The 17,500-nt window shown below is 35.2% G+C and overlaps 1 protein-coding gene and 1 pseudogene across 1 annotated transcript in view; one reads left to right on the top strand and one right to left on the bottom strand.

Annotated features, from left to right (window-relative positions):
• The window catches only part of LOC135221560 (putative neural-cadherin 2), a gene marked incomplete at its 3' end in the record, with an annotated part of 392,390 nt that extends 375,433 nt beyond the window's left edge, over window positions 1-16,957 (top strand). Inside the window, 4 exon segments of the mRNA XM_064259259.1 lie at window positions 3,862-3,990; window positions 6,772-6,887; window positions 15,468-15,632; window positions 16,820-16,957. Of these exon segments, the coding sequence (XP_064115329.1) occupies window positions 3,862-3,990; window positions 6,772-6,887; window positions 15,468-15,632; window positions 16,820-16,957 (548 nt within the window).
• A 354-nt stretch (window positions 16,958-17,311) lies between these two features.
• The window catches only part of LOC135221362 (putative neural-cadherin 2), a 33,869-nt pseudogene continuing 33,680 nt past the window's right edge, over window positions 17,312-17,500 (bottom strand).

Below are 17,500 nucleotides of genomic sequence, written 5' to 3'. Positions count from 1 at the left end.
ACGAGTCGATTACGTGCTCGACTACCAATCTCAGCTGAGGTCCGGGTTCGATTCCCCGCTCTGCCAACAAGGAACCAGGGGAATTTATTTTGGGTGATAGAAATTCATTTTTCGATTTGGTTCGGATCCCACAATAAGTCGTGGGTAGGTCCCGTTGCTGAGTAACCAATTGGTTCCTAACTAGGTAAGAATATCTAATCTTTCGGAGAGCTGTTACTCAGCTGAGTGGTCTAGTCAAAATAAGATATACGTAAATTCAGATATTTTCTTTATTATACTTGTAATAGATAATTAGTATTAATGGGCTTTCTTTAATTCCCACTGATAACTACTTTTAGTCTTACTAGTCATGAGTGAAGGGATAAAACTTAAGTTAATTTTTATGTTAATTTCAAAGCAATAACCTACGCTTCTGGAAGATATTTGCTATACTGATTGATTGATTGCTGTTGGCAAAAAGAGCCGAAATTTATGAAAATTTAAGCCGAAATAATAAAGAAAACTTCATGAATGTAATTATGAGTATAAGGTTATGTGGACATTAGATTTTGCAAATAATTTTTGGAGTGGAGTTTTACCTGGATAAAAACATGAACAAATGGAGTTATGTACTCTCTCTCTCTCTCTCTCTCTCTCTCTCTCTCTCTCTCTCTCTCTCTCTCTCTCTCTCTCTCTCTCTCTCTCTCTCTCTCTCTCAAATTTGTTTGAGAAGTAATTTTACCTGTATAATGTGAGAGTGTTCTACCTGGCAATCCAATCACCTTGAAAAAAAGGGGGTAACTCAGGCACTACAGAATCGGATATTGTTTAATTAAGAATATATTTATACCAAATTTCTTTGGTTTCTATTTTATATTTTTTGGGGGGTTGGATTGAGGTGGGAGTAGAGGGCTTTTCTCCCTGGAAACCCCCACCCCAAAAAATAACTACCTTAGGCACTAGAAAACAGGTCATTTTCAAATTAAAAAATGGCCTTTTTTAATATTATTTACGTAGTGAATTGGGGAGGGGGGTAGGTATTTGATCTCCCTGCACCCCTACCAAAGAGAAAAGTTTATTTAGTCACTAGAAAACTGATTATTGTTCAATGCACAAAATCGTGACACAAAACAAAGCAGCCTCTTTATGCCATGGTTCCCCAACCCACATCCTACCAAATAATAATAATAATAAAAAAAAGAAAAATGATATAAATACAACCGTGAAGCATTATATACTTCCAAATGAGTAACTTCCACTCAAAACAGGGGGCTCTCTACGTGTCTCTTCTCCTTAATGGCAAGGTTTCAAAAAAAAAAAAAAAGGAAAAACCTTTCCTCACTGAGAAAGGATAAGACACACCGAGATGCAGGTTTTCGTTTGAAGATGCATTTGCGAATGAAGTGGTTGGTCTCCTCTTGCTTGGGAATTAATGTTTATTTTTTGTTCCTTCAAAAATGACAGTCTCTGTTACTCTTGTCAAGAAATTATTTTCTCAGGGTTTATGTGTTTTGATGATAATGGCAGAAACGTCATTACAGATTTATTTCCTTGAGGTTTATGTTGATTTTTAAAATGATAATAGCCGTATCTCTTATTATAAACTTATTTCCTTAAGGTTTCTGTTATTTTAATGATAATAGCAGAACTTTTTATTAAGAATTTATTTCTTTAAGATTTGTGTTTTTTTGTAAATGATAATAGCCGTATCTCTTATTATGAATTTATTTCCTTAAGGTTTATGTTGGTTTTTAAATGATAAAAGCAATATCTCCTATTATGAATTTACTTCATTGAGGTTTATATTGTTTTTTAATGATAATAGCAGTATTTCTAATTATGAATTTGTTTCCTTAAGGTTATTGCTTTTACAATAATAGCAGTATCTTGTATTATGAATTTATATTCTTAATGTTTATGTTTTAATGATAATAGAAGTAAATCTTATTCAGATTTTTCTCTTGAAGTTCATATTTTTAAAAAAAGCTGATATTAGCTAACTAAGCGTTTTAATATATATTTTTTTTTAACATTATTTGTGTACAATCGGATTACAACTGTTTTCCAAGTTTCCTTAAGAAAAAAAAAGTAAAAAAGGATAAAGTGTTTTTTTTTTCTTGATGAACGTCTTATGGGTTTTTTCCTTACTCTTATTAAAATCGGATTACAACGATTTCCAAGGCTTTCATAAGAGTGTGTGGTTTCCAACTGCACAAAACATTCTTAAAAAAAAAAAAAGATAAAAATTCAGAAAACCTTAAGTTTTTTTTTTTTATCTTCTCGTAAGGTTAATGAGTAAAAAAAAAGGGGGGCGGGGTTGGTTGTTATGGAAGAAAATAAAAGTTATTGAATAGTGTCTAGAAAGATGCACACATTAGTTTCTGTTTATCATTATGATAATCTTCTTAAAGTTTTTTTTTTTTTTTTTTTTGGGGGGGGGTGGGCGTGTTGTTGCGGGGGGTGGGGGGTGTTGTTGGGGGGGGGGAAGGGGGGGGGGGGGGGGGGGAAAAATGGGGGGGGTTCGTTGGGTAGCTATCTATCTACAGAAATTTTCAACATAAAAATATATTGTAAACATGTTTTCATTTAAAGCTACGTAGCTTATAGATTACTTTTACGTTCGTCCCTGTTGGTAAAAAAACAAAAATAAAAATGGAATGGAGATGAAAATTTAAATATGTGGAAAAATATATGACAATACATTTTTAATCTAAGATGTCCTGAATATTATCCAAGGACACTTTCCTTGGTTTTCTTTTCTGACATAATATTTCTGTAACGTGAACAAATATTTCTTGCAATAAACATTTTAAGCTTGGGTTCTTAGAAATCACACGAGGGGTCGAATATACCAAAAATATATTTGCTTACAACTCACCATTAAAATGTATTCATATAGGATGTTTTTCCAGTCAAGGAATGATTGAAAATCGGGAGGAAAATTATGAAAAAAAATCTTTTAGGTGAAAGAATTCTTGAGGAGAAATATGAATATGAAACCACTGGTTTCAAAACCAAAAAGTCAGAGATTATCATGAATATGCAACACTCAAAGGTGGGTCCACTGACCCAAGAGGGATTTTTATCGTGGAGAAATGCAAAGGAAAAAGGAATAATAAAAAGAAATCATTTAAGAAAATGATAACGTGATATGTATAAATATGGAGGAGAATAAGAGAATGGTTAAGGTTTAGTTGCAAGATGTAAACGAATGTTACTTACGAATCTTGGGAGCTTAGAGTGAGTGGGAAATGTATTTAAGATTTAGTGTTAAAACATAGAATATTTTTTTATTCATCTCTTCCACGAATAAGCTATTAGAGTAATTATTCAAAGTATCGTAGACAACAATACTCCGCCCTTTTTTTCACTGGTATAATGTTATTATTATCTTGTTAAGATTCATTAATAAAGTGCATTAAATAATGTCATTATTCTCTATGTTAAAATTAATTTATAAAGTGCATTAAATAATGTCATTATTCTCTATATTAAGATTCATTTATGTAAATGCATTATTGTACCAAAGAATGCCTCCACGAAGGTTGGTAAATACTGCATTTAAATTCAGTTATAATCAGTCTTATTTCTTTCAGTTGTTTTCAGACTACAGTCACGTAGCGCTTATTTACATGAGCTCTAAAGTTTATGCATGGTGTGTCAACTCGAGACTCCCAACTGCATTTTTTAGAAGAAGTATAATCGCAAAGTTACCTCCCCTTGTTCCAACACTTTCTCAGACGCCGAAAGAAAAAAACCCTTTTTATTCCCGTTTTCTATGAAGGGATACTTTGCCTAGCGCCGCAGACACACACACACACACACACACGACGTTTCTTTCTCCCAGACTCAAGTTTCCCCCATTTTTCGTCTCCTTTTCAGCCACCCGCCTGCTATCCGGATCTGGGGCGGGGCCATTAGAATTCACCCAGCCACACTACTGTGCCGTCCTCAGGGAGGACGCCCAGCTAGCAGCAGAGGTTCTCAATGTTACTGCCATACACAAGCAAGGTGAGGAGGGACTGGTCCAGTTTGTCTGTGTGTATTGTTTTGAACTTTCAGTAGGCTCCTGGTATGACATGAGTTGAGATTATACGTTTTGTATAGTTTTTCTCTACCTTTTCCTCGTTACTGGTTATGTATGAAGTCTACAGGATTGAATCTCTACAGAATTGAATCTTATATCTGTTATTCATAGCTGAATAGATGATTATGTGGGAACTCAGTGTGATATGGTTATGCATATTATTATTTTGTGTTTTTAGTTTGTGTGGTTGCATTTAATTAAGACTATTATTGTTAATATAATTTATTTCAGCAGTAATATATATTATATATGCATATAGTGTATATATACATATATATATATAATATATATATATATATATATATATATATATATATACATATACATTATATATATATATATATATATAATATATATATACCTATATATATACATATATATACATGTACATATACATATATATATATATATATATATATATATATATATATATATATATATATATATATATATATATATATATATATACGACTGGTAAAAATGTTCTGTTACAACAGAATTCCATCTTAATAAAAGGAGCCCATAAAAAAACCAAAACCTCTCTGAAATATTTCAGAGGAGGGAGACATCAGCCTCTAAAACATTTATTTTCTGTCTACATTTTGGCGTACATGTGCACATAAACACAAACATTAAATATATATTTATATATATATATATATATATATATATATTTATATATATATATATATATAATATATATATATATGTATGTATGTATATATATATATATATATATATACTAAAGATATTATATATATATATATATATATATATATATATATATATGTATATTGTAGATATATATTTATATATATATAAACATATATATATATAATATATATATATATATATATATATATTATATATCCATATATATATATATAGATATAAATAAAATATATATTTAATGTTTGTGTTTATGTGCAACTGTACAGAGGGTAACTGTTGGAGGTGAAAACCAAGAGTTTTACTTAATTATCGTAATTGATTTTTGTTTGTAGCTATTTACCTACTGCATGACTTAATTTTAGTTAATCAACTAAGTACTCAAAGGGTACCATTCTTAAATATATTGTAATTATTCATAGTTTGAAAAGTTTATATTTAGCAAATAATTATTTCGTTTTTGTTATTTTTTATTTTCTATTGAATTATCTACTTTTCCTGCTTGATCTTGAAAGAAAGTGGGGATTTCTCTGTCAGGTAAAAGTTAGTACACTGTACAAAATGAAGGATACTGTATGTACAGTATCCTTCATTTTCTATTTCTGAGAAATTAATCTTGGATCTCAGAATATTCCCTCATTTCTAATGTTAACTTGCATTCCATTTAAGTTTGGGAATTCTATTGCTGATCTCAGCGAGTATTGCAATGAGATTCTGAAACCGAAATAAGGTGAGAGAGAGAGAGAGAGAGAGAGAGAGAGAGAGAGAGAGAGAGAGAGAGAGAGAGAGAGAGAGAGAGAGAGAGAGAGAAATTAGGTTAATAAATTCCCAACGAAAAGACCAAATTCCAAAAAGACCCTAATCCCCCATTTTAGGGGGTTAAAAAAGGGGAAAAAATTTATTACTGCCACGCCAGAAACAGACCGGAAATATTAACCCCCCAAAACCCAGCCACATTATAAATCATGCCAAAAAGTTTATCCTCCTGAAAATACAGTGAAGTTCCTCCCAGACCCATCCACACACCTCCCCCTTCCCATAAAAAAGGACAGACCAAAGACATGTACTGTATCACCTTGAAGATAATAAAACGATTTCAAAGGACTCTCTCTCTCTCTCTCTTCTCCTCTCTCTCTCTCTCTCTCTCTCTCTTCGTCCAGTAAATTACGGTGGTTAAATCGTGTTCTCGGTTCTAGCTGCCTCTCTTGCCTCGGGGTACTAAGCCCCCCCCCCCCCCCCCCCCCCGCCCCCCCCCCCCCCAACCCCCCCCCCAACCCAGCCCCACCTCAGGATTACCAAGTCGTAGGACCCAAATCCTTTAGGCCGAAGGGAAGGTGTGAGTCCCTCCTCCTGCGGGGCTCTACGTAATTCAAGGGCGTTCATTAAATTAAGAATTAAACTTAAAATAAAAACTGTGGCCTGTGTCGTGTACAAGGAACAAATGCTTCTCTTTCAGGCGACTGGTAATTTTATTAATTTTATTTTTTATTTATTTTTTACTTTATAGTAGATTTTCTAGGATTATATCTGCTTTTGGTACATGAGAACGGTTTTGTAGTTTTTGTTTTTCATTTACATTTCTTACCCCTCGGTGTGTATTATATATATATATATCATATATATATATATATATATATATATATATAATTCATATATATATAAATATATAGAATATATATACATATATATCTTATATATATATATATATTTATATATATATATATATATATATATATATATATATATATATATATATATTATATATATATATATATATATATAATATATATATATAATATATAAGCGAATACCACTGTGATTTTTTCAATATATATTTTATATAGTATACACGTGTATTTGTATGGTTTTATTTTGTAAGTATGTATACATGTATGTATGCTTTGTTCTCCAGATTACCTGTCCACCCATAAAAAAAGAAGAAAAAAAAAATAAAAAAAACTTACCTAATTGCAAGCTTATAAACCTCACGAGAACACAATACAAAAAAATCATTTTCCCTCCCACTCAATTCCCAGGGGCGTCTGTTAGATACAGCATTACAGGAGGCAACAGAGATGGCCTCTTCACCATCGACCAACACACTGGACTCATTACACTCGCTGCCACGCTCGACTACGAGGTCTATGATAAGGTAAGATTAATTTTTGGTTTTAATTTCTTTTAATCCTTGCTTTAATAATAATAATAATAATAATAATAATAATAATAATAATAATAATAATAATAATGAATATAATAATAATAATAGCACGATCCCAAGATCCCTGAAAAGGAATCTGGAAAAACTAGAGGCTGAAGTAGCTCCAGGACTCATGCAGAAGAGTGTGATTCTAAAAACGGCGCACATAGTAAGAAAATGATGGACTCCGAAGGAGGCAGAATGCAACCCGGAACCCCACACTATAAATCCACCCTCTCGAACTGGAAGACTGTGATAGATCCTAAAAAAAAAAAAATAATAATAATAATAAGTTTTATTTCAGCCTAATATCGTTAGTCTTTTTATTGGTAATAAATTTGGTGTTTTCTATGGTGATATATTTTCATTTTTCAGTTTTTCTATTTAATTTAATTTACGTTTTATATTGTATATTTAATTCTATTTATTTTGTTGTTGTTGTTTTTATCTTTCTTCTTCTTCTTCTTCTTCTTTTTTTTTTTTTTTTTTTTTTTTTTTTTTTTTTTTTTTTTTTTTTTTTTTTTTTTTTTGCTCTATCACAGTCCTCCAATTCGACTGGGTGGTATTTATAGTGCGGGGTTCCGGGTTGCATCCTGCCTCCTTAGGAGTCCATCACTCTTCTTACTATGTGTGCCGTTTCTAGGATCACACTCTTCTGCATGAGTCCTGGAGCTACTTCAGCCTCTAGTTTTTCTAGATTCCTTTTCAGGGATCTTGGGATCGTGCCTAGTGCCCCTATGATTATGGGTACGATTTCCACTGGCATATCCCATATCCTTCTTATTTCTATTTTCAGATCTTGATACTTATCCAATTTTTCCCTCTCTTTCTCTTCAACTCTGGTGTCCCATGGTATTGCGACATCAATGAGTGATACTTTCTTCTTGACCTTGTCAATCAACGTCACGTCTGGTCTGTTTGCACGTATTCACCCTATCTGTTCTGATACCATTAGTCCAGAGGATCTTTGCCTGATCGTTTTCTATCTCTCAGGTTGGTGCTCGTACCACTTATTACTGCAAGGTAGCTGATGTTTCTTGCACAGGCTCCAGTGGAGGGCTTTTGCTACTGAATCATGCCTCTTTTTGTACTGGTTCTGTGCAAGTGCCGGGCATTCACTTGCTATGTGTTTTATGGTTTCACTTTTCGTATTGCACTTACTACATATGGGAGAGATGTTATTTCCGTCTATCGTACTTTGAACATATCTGGTTCTTAGGGCCTGATCTTGTGCTGCTGTTATCATTCCTTCAGTTTCCTTCTTTAGCTCTCCCCTCTGTAGCCATTGCCAATTGTCATCGCTGGCTAGTTCTTTAGTCTGTCTCATGTTTATTGTCCATGCATTGGTTTGTTGTGCCAGTCCTCGTTCTTTTCTGTATTTTCTCCTGTCTCTGTATATTTCTGGGTCTTCGTCTGCTTTTATTAGTCCTTCTTCCCATGCACTCTAGCCACTCGTCTTCACTGGTTTTCAGATATTGCCCCAGTGCTCTGTTTTCGATGTTGACGCAGTCCTCTATACTTAGTAGTCCTCTCCCTCCTTCCTTTCGTGTTATGTATAGTCTGTCCGTATTTGCTCTTGGGTGTAGTGCTTTGTGTATTGTCATATGTTTCCTGGTTTCTGATCTATGCTGCGGAGTTCTGCCTTCGTCCATTCCACTATTCCTGCGCTGTATCTGATTACTGGCACTGCCCATGTGTTTTATGGCTTTTATCATATTTCCGGCGTTGAGTTTTGACTTGAGTATCGCCTTGAGTCTCTGCATATATTCTTTCCTGATCGTGTCCTTCATCTCTTGGTGTTTTATATCTCCTCCTTCAATTATTCCTAGGTATTTGTTAATCCAGTCCTCATCTATGTGTTTGATGTTGCTCCCATCTGGTAGCTTTATCCCTTCAGTCTCGTTACTTTGCCTTTTTGTATGTTGACTAAGGCGCATTTTTCTATTCCAAACTCCATCCTGATGTCCCCAGATACAATCCTTACAGTCTTGTTAGGGTATCTATTTCCTTGATGCGCTTACCATACAGCTTGATGTCGTCCATGAACATGAGATGGTTGATTCTGTTGCCTCTTTTCTTGAGTTGGTACCCGGCATCCAATCTTCTGTAGTACTTTTGTCATGGGAATCATGGCTACTACGAAGAGTAGTGGGGACAGTGAGTCGCCCTGGAAGATCCCTCTTCTATATTAACCTCTGCTAGTCTTATTCCAGAGCTTGTAAGTATTGTATTCCAGTTGCGCATTGTATTTTTGAGGAAGCTGATGGTATTTTCCTCTGCCCCATATATTTTCAGGCATTCTATTATTATTATTATTATTATTATTATTATTATTATTATTATTATTATTATTATTATTATTATTATTATTATTATTATTATGTTTTTTTTTTGTTCTATCACAGTCCTCTAATTCGACTGGGTCGTATTTATAGTGTGGGGTTCCGGGTTGCATCCTGCCTCCTTAGGAGTCCATCACTTTTCTTACTATGTGCGCCGTTTCTAGGATCACACTCTTCTGCATGAGTCCTGGAGTTACTTCAGCCTCTAGTTTTTCCAGATTCCTTTTCAGGGTTCTTGGGATCGTGCCTAGTGTTCCTATGATTATGGGTACAATTTCCACTGGTATATCCCATATCCTTCTTATTTATATTTTCAGGTCTTGATAAGTATCCATTTTTTCCCTTTCTTTCTCTTCAACTCTGGTGTCCCATGGTATTGCGACATCAATGAGTGATACTTTCTTCTTGATTTTGCACGTATCACCCTATCTGTTCTGATACCATAGTCCCAGAGGATCTTTGCCTGATCGTTTTTTCTATCACTCCTTCAGGTTGGTGTTCGTACCACTTATTTACTGCAAGGTAGCTGGTGTTTCTTTGCACAGGCCCCAGTGGAGGCTTTTGCTACTGAATCATGCCTCTTTTTGTACTGTTTCTGTGCAAGTGCCGGACATTCGTTTGCTATGTAGTTTATGGTTTCATTTTTCGTATTGCACTTGCTACATATGGGAGAGATGTTATTTCCCTCTATCATTCTTTGGAAATATGTGGTTCTTAGGGCCTGATCTTGTGCCGCTGTTATTCCTTCAGTTTCCTTCTTGAGCTCTCCCCTCAGCAGCCATTGCCACGTGTCGTCGCTGGCTAGTTCTTTAGTCTGTCTCATGTATTGTCCATGCTTAGGTTTGTTATGCCATTCCTCTGTTCTGCTTGTCTTTCTCCTGTCTCTATATTTCTGGGTCTTTGTCTACTTTTATCAGTCCTTCTTCCCATGCACTCTTGAGCCACTCGTCTTCACTGGTCTTCATATATTGCCCCAGTGCTCTGTTCTCGATGTTGACGCAGTCATCTATGCTTAGTAGTCCCCTCCCTCCTTCCTTTCATGTTATGTATAGTCTGTCCGTATTTGCTCTTGGCCTGTAGTGCTTTGTGTATTGTCATATGTTTCCTCGTTTTATGGTCTATGCTGCGAAGTTCTGCCTTCGTCCATTCCGCTATTCCTGCGCTGTATCTGATTACTGGTACTGCCCATGTGTTTATGGCTTTTATCATATTTCCGGCGTTGAGTCTTGACTTGAGTATCGCCTTGAGTCTCTGCATATATTCCTTCCTGATCGTGTCCTTCATCTCTTGGTGTTTTATATCCCCTCCTTCCATTATTCCCAGGTATTTGTATCCCGTCTCATCTATGTGTTTGATGTTCCCATCTGGTAGCTTTATCCCTTCAGTCCTTGTTACTTTGCCCTTTTGTATGTTGACTAAGGCACATTTTTCTATTCCAAACTCCATCCTGATGTCCCCAGATACAATCCTTACAGTCTGGATTAGGGTATCTATTTCTTTGATGCTCTTACCATACAGCTTGATGTCGTCCATGAACATCAGATGGTTAATTCTGTTGCCTCTTTTCTTGAGTTGGTACCCAGCATCCATCTTCTGCAGTACTTTTGTCATGGGAATCATGGCTACTACGAAGAGTAGTGGGGACAGTGAGTCGCCCTGGAAGATCCCTCTCCTGATGTTTACCTCTGCTAGTCTTATTCCAGAGCTTGTAAGTATTGTATTCCAGTTGCGCATTGTATTTTTGAGAAGCTGATGGTGTTTTCCTCTGGCCCTTATATTTCCAGGCATTCTATTAGCCATGTGTGTGGTATCATGTCGAAGGCTTTCTTATAGTCTATCCATGCCATGCTTAGGTTGGTTTTCCTTCTCTTACTGTTCTTCATTACCATTTTGTCTATCAGGAGTTGGTCTTTTGTGCCCCTACAATTCCTTCTGCTGCCTTTCAGTTGGTAACTTCCACATTATTGGTAGGCAGGTGATAGGCCTGTAGTTACTGGCTATATTTCCTTTACTCTTGTCTTTCTGGACTAAGGATGTTCTTCCTGTGGTCATCCATTTGGGCGCATGGTGATTTATGATGCAATGCTGGAGTTGTTCTTCTATTCTTGGGTGTATGGCCTTGAAGTTTTTGAGCCAGTATCCATGGACTTCATCGGGATCTGGGGCTTTCCAGTTAGGAATTTTCTTTAGTTGGTGTCTGACTGTCTGTCGTGATGTCAGTGAATCTTTGTTTTTTTCTCCGTTTCTTCTTCTTTGACTTCCTGGAGCCATGTTGCATGTTTGTTGTGTGATACCGGATTGCTCCAGATGTTTTCCCAGAGTCTCTTACTTGGTTCGGCTTCAGGAATTTCTTGGTGGTTGTCTTCCCCTCTTAGTTGGCTGTATAGTCTTTTCTGGTTGGTTCCGAATTGTTTGTTCTATTGGTATCCCTTATTCCTGTTCATGTACCGTTGGATCTTATGTGCTTTGGCCTCTGTTTTACATCTTCTATTGTGTTGTTTAGTCCCCTCTCGTGTATTTTGTATTTCTCGTTCAGTTCCTCTCTATTTTCCTGCTTCTTAGCCTTTTTTTCTGCCATCTCTTTCAGTTTACTTAAGTCAGATCTCATCACCCTGATTTGCTTTTCCAGGCGCCTTTTCCAAGGCGGGTTGCTGTTTTGGTTTCTGTTGGGTTGGTTGTGCTGGTGGTGTTAGTGTTCGTATCCCCATGAGTTCTGCTACTAATTTTACTCCTGCATATGTCAAGTTATTTGTTTTTGTGATATTGGTGGTGTGTATTAGTCTCATTATTTCATTGACCTCACTTGTTTTCTCCCTTAATTTCTTGGTGTTGTAGGCTTTCATGGAGGGGATCTTTGTTCTCTCTGTATCTGTCTTCATCCATTGTCTGATCTTTTCTACCCATTCCGTCCTGTCTGTTACTTCGTCGGTGTTTCTTCGTATGGGGTTGTTTGATACCTCATCATCCCTGACGTCTTCTGTGGCATCGTCTCTCAGTTCGTCTTGTAATTCGTTGCCGTGTGTCATTTCCCTTTCTAATTCTCTCTTTCTGTTGGGGAGCGCCAGTTCTTTTACTTTATGTTTCTTACTTGTCTTCCAGCCTCTGCTCTGTTTGGGGGGTGTTATTCCTCTCATTCCAGATGTTGACATGTTGACCAACCTTCTTCTATATCCTCTCTCCGTCGGGTTGCTTCTGATGTAGCATCTCCATATTTCCTTATTTTCTTCTCTTGTCCATTTCTTCCTCTGGTTTGCTTCTGTAGCTCCAGTCTCTGGTTGTTGGTTACTGTCGTTGTGGCGGTCAGTTGCTGGATGACGACCTCCAAGTACCTGACCGTCTTGCCCTTTAATTGGGCTGAATACTTGGCTGCCGGACGAAGCTCCTCTGGCAACAGAGGTTCCATTTACGTCGTTGTCGTTTAATACTTCATTTCTTTCCATCATTGCTGAGTTTTGGTATTTAACCCATAGCTAGACCCTACCACATCAGGGATAGGTACTCATTTACAGCTAAGCAGACTGAGGAATCAACGCCGAGGAGAGCGGTCAATTGATGGCCTAACCCACTCTGCCACGGCGCCACATTTTATTATTATTATTATTATTATTATTATTATTATTATTATTATTATTAAGATGATAAACGCTTATCCATATGGAACAAGTTTTCAAGGCCCATTGACTTGAAATTCATTTGAAAGAAGTTACAGATTATAGAAAATGCAGAAAGAACGGATCAGTATATAGAAGAGAAAAGAAAGATAAATTAATGAATTTAAGTGGATAAGAATATAAACAAATCATTAAAATATATGATTTAATTATTTTAGGGTAGAAATGCATTATTGCATTATCGTTTGAACAGCTGAACTTCTAATTGCAAAGCATCTTCAGATGTTCAACCTACAGATAAGCTTTCGCAAAATCGACCCATCACCAATTGCAGAACGACTTGTCTTCGACCAGTCGCCCCATTACAGAACGACTCGTTTTCGACCCCGTCACCCATTACAGAGCAACTCGTTTTCGACCCGTCACCCCATTACAGAACGACTCGTTTTTAGCCATGAGTATAGGTCGTGCTTCATTTTTCATACGAAGGCATTCGTCATGCATGAAGCGAAACGTCATTTTAATGGATGGTTCATTTACAGCAAAGTGGATATCCAGCTGTTAATTAAGTTTTCATCGGGGCTTCGCATATTCTTGACTGGAATTTACGAATAAATGTTAACTCTTTCACCCTGCTGATATTTTAATTCAAGTATTTTTAACTTTATGAAGTGCAAAGACATTTTTTTCAGAACTTATTTTTTTATTGACATTTGAATTGTTTTTTATCATTTAGTTATTTTTTTTCTTTTAATCTTCATGAAGTGTAAAGAAATTTTCAGGCCTTTTTTTATTGATATTTGAATTGTTTTTGATCATTCAAATGATTTTTTTAACTTTATGAAGTGTAATAAATTTTTTTCAGAACTTATTTTTTTATTGATATTTGAATTGTTTTTTATCATTCAAATTTCATTGCACATCTCATTTCCTTTATAGATTTTTTTTATTCAACAAATTTTATTTATTCATGGCAATTTCTTCATTTTTGCACTCAGAATTTTATCTTTGTAATTTGAATACCTATTTATGTTTAGCAGTTTTCATAGAAACTAATTCTGAAGCGTTTTCAACATTCAGATTTCTTAGTTTGCTATGGGAGTGAAGTTTAATTATATAATACCGTCATTTTTTTTTATAGCGCACTGCACTTTTGTTTTGTCAAATTTCTCTTCTCATTTTCTTGTTAGTTTCATTACGGTATCATAGATAATATTTTGTATTTTTTCCTGATGCAATTGCAATACCAAATTTTTTTATACCCATGCTTAGTCTCGTATTAATTTCTTTACTATACATCTTTTATTTTTTTTTATTGTTTCATTATTATTCATATATAGTTTGTTTTCCAATTGCCTGTCTTTCTGTATCTTTGCTACTTTTAGGATTTTCTTTCAAACTACATGACTATTTTGCTACTCAAATTATAGTTTTGGACACTGAATTTTTCACAAAATCACCCAATTTACATAAAGGAATCACCCATTTACAAGTCACATTGACCTTGACAGATTCTGCTTTCATAACAGACAAGATATCATATCAGACCATCATCCCGAAAGGCTGACTAATGTGATCGAAGACGTCGATCTCTCCCAAGCACCAGAAGTCAATAACTTTGACGTTGCGACGCCCGTTTAAGTAACCATAAATCAATCAATCAGTCTTCAAAGCAACGGAGATCAATAAGATCGTTAAGATAACGCCAGGTCGGTTCAGTTAGCCTAACTGATGACGTAAAGGAATATTGGATGTTCACGTCTGCATACGCTTTGAATAGGAAGAAAGACTATAGGAGAAGGAATGAATAAATAACAATAAACGGGAATAGGATTAAGTACGAATATCTTAAGATAGATAGTCGTTAATTGAATATCAGGTTCTGTGATTTCAGTGATAAGAAGAATATCGTTCCTCTTGCAATACGAACTTGAGCCTTTTTACTCATTTGGTATACAAATGGTTCAGTATTCCTCTGTGTTGTTATAAATACAATTGTTACAGTTTGTCATTGTACAACCGAACTGTATTACCTGTTATAATTTTAATGATATAACAATATTGATTCTTTTGAACGAAGAACATGAATCTACGTAGTTACTAATATGATACTTTAATGCGTCTGTATTACTCTGTATTGTTATGAATATGATACATACTGTAATGTATGTTATTCATTTAATCGAGAAAAATATAGAAAACTTAGTAGTTAAAATTCGAACTAAAAAAAACTCATACAGCAATTACAGCCAAAAAATAAATAAAGATAAATAAAAATGAATAATAATAAATAGTGCATCTACAAATTCATGAATTAAAGTAAAAATTCCTTACCTGCTTAGTACTGAATGGACGTTTTGAATGCTTATTCATGAACAGAAATAGTCAGTTCATCTGCATGTTCATGATTAAACCAAATATTTTATATGCCTATTCATGCATGGATCAAATAACCCATCTGCTTATTCATGACAAACCAAAATGATTTACCCGTCCATTCATTTATTCATACGCCATACCAACGATGAAATACATTCCACTCTCTCTCTCTCTCTCTCTCTCTGTCACTCCCATTCCAGCACGAACTGGTCGTTTCGGGGGAGGCTGGCGGCCAGACTGTGCACACGATCGTCCAGGTGAGGGTAGCAGATGTGAATGACAACCCTCCCACTTTCATTAAGCAAGACCTGAAGGTCACCGTCACGGAGGAGGATGACACTCACCTCCCAGCTGTGCTCCTCAAGGTACTGCTTGTCGTATCTCTTGTTGGTGGAATTTGGAGGTTTTGCTTGCAGTATGTTTTTTAAAATAGAATTCTAAGGGATGTTTTTTTTATTTGATTTGAGGGTATTGCTTGCAGTATTTTTTGTATAATTTGAAGGTATTGCTTGCCATATCTTTTGGTACAATTTGATGGTATTGCTTGCAATATATTTTTGTTTACTTGGAAGGTATTGCTTATCATAGCTTTTGATATAATTTGAAGGTATTGCTTGCTATATGCTTTTGTATACTTTGAAGATATTACTTGTCATATCTTTTGATATAATTTTAAGGTATTGTTTGCAATATGTTGTAGTATATTTTAAAGCCATTGCTTGTCATATTGCTTGTCATATCTTTTTGTATAATTTGATGGTATTGCTTGCAATATGTTTCTGTATAATTTGAAGGTTTTGTTTGGAATATATTTTCTATAGTTTGAAGGTAATGCTTGCAGTATGTTTTTGTATAATTTGAAGATTTTGCTTGGAATATATTCGGTTTTGTTTGAAGGTATTGCTTACAATATGTTTTTGTAATTTGAAGGTTTTGCTTGTCTTATATCTTGATATAATTTGAAAGAATTACTTGTCATACCTCTGGATATAATTTGAAGGTATTGCTTGCAATATGTTTTTGTATAATTTGAAGGTTTTGCTTGCCATATCTCTTGATGCAATTTGAAGGTATTGTTTAAAATATTTATTTTTATAATTTCAAGGTTTTGCTTGACATATCTTCATATAATTTGAAGGTATTACTTGAAATATCTTTTTATATAATTTAAAGGCATATCTGTTTGTGTAATATGAAGGTATATCTATTTATAAATTTTGCAGGCATTGCCTGAAATATTATTTTTTTAATTTGAAGGTATTGCTTGAAATTTTTTATATAATTTGAAGGTTTTGCTTGCCAGTTCCCTTTATATATTTTGAAAGCATATCTTATTATATGATTTGAAGGCATTGTCATGTCATTTTATACAATTTGAAGGTATTCCTTGCCAGATCTTTTTGTATAGGTATGCATTTTATAATGTTCAAAGCACGCGAGTGTAAAAGCAGAACTTTTGATTATGCGCGTGATGCAATGGAATATTTACCTTGCCAGCATTTCTATGACAATGCATTGTTTCCCAGTAGTCTTTTCTTCCATCTGAATCCAGGTTGAAGCAGAAGACAAAGACGAACTCGATTTCCAAGGACTTCTGTACACAGTGAGGGGAGATGGAGTCGATGGCTACAAACCCAGCGAGGCCTATTTCACAATCAACTCCCTTACTGGGGAACTCATACAACAGAGGGTCAGTCACTCACTTGCTTTCAGTGGCAATAAGTAACTTTGTAATTTGATTCTCAATTTAGGAGCCCAGTTAAGGTGTTAGTGCATTGTAGGCATTACTTAAGGTTCTTTGCCCCTAGCTGCAACCCTTCTTCATTCATTTTACTATACCTCTGCTCATATTCTCTGTAATCCAGTCTTACTGTCCACCTTCTCCTAACAATAGATTAATAGTGCAACTGCCTTGAGGTTTTCCTCCTGTTACACCTTCCAAACCTTTTCGCTGTCAATTTCCGCTTCAGCGCTGAATGGCCTTAGTTGCCCCATTGTTTAGCATGATTGCCTAAAAATCTGCAGGGTGTCCATAGCGTTAAGATTACGTTTGGACTTTCTGGAGTAAACGAGAAACAGGACAATCTGATAGAGATGTGGAATGGAATGTTCTTCACTGTTAAGTAAGTATATCTTAGTTTAACCAGACCATGACGATTAATACCTCTCCTAAGGCTGCCCCGAAAGATTAGATATTTTACGTGGTTAGGGAACCAGTTGGTAACACAGCAAC

Source organism: Macrobrachium nipponense, chromosome 2, assembly GCF_015104395.2.
Source record: "Macrobrachium nipponense isolate FS-2020 chromosome 2, ASM1510439v2, whole genome shotgun sequence".
Classification (NCBI taxonomy): Eukaryota; Metazoa; Arthropoda; class Malacostraca; order Decapoda; family Palaemonidae; genus Macrobrachium; species Macrobrachium nipponense.
This window is presented reverse-complemented; position numbering and strand designations above follow the sequence as displayed.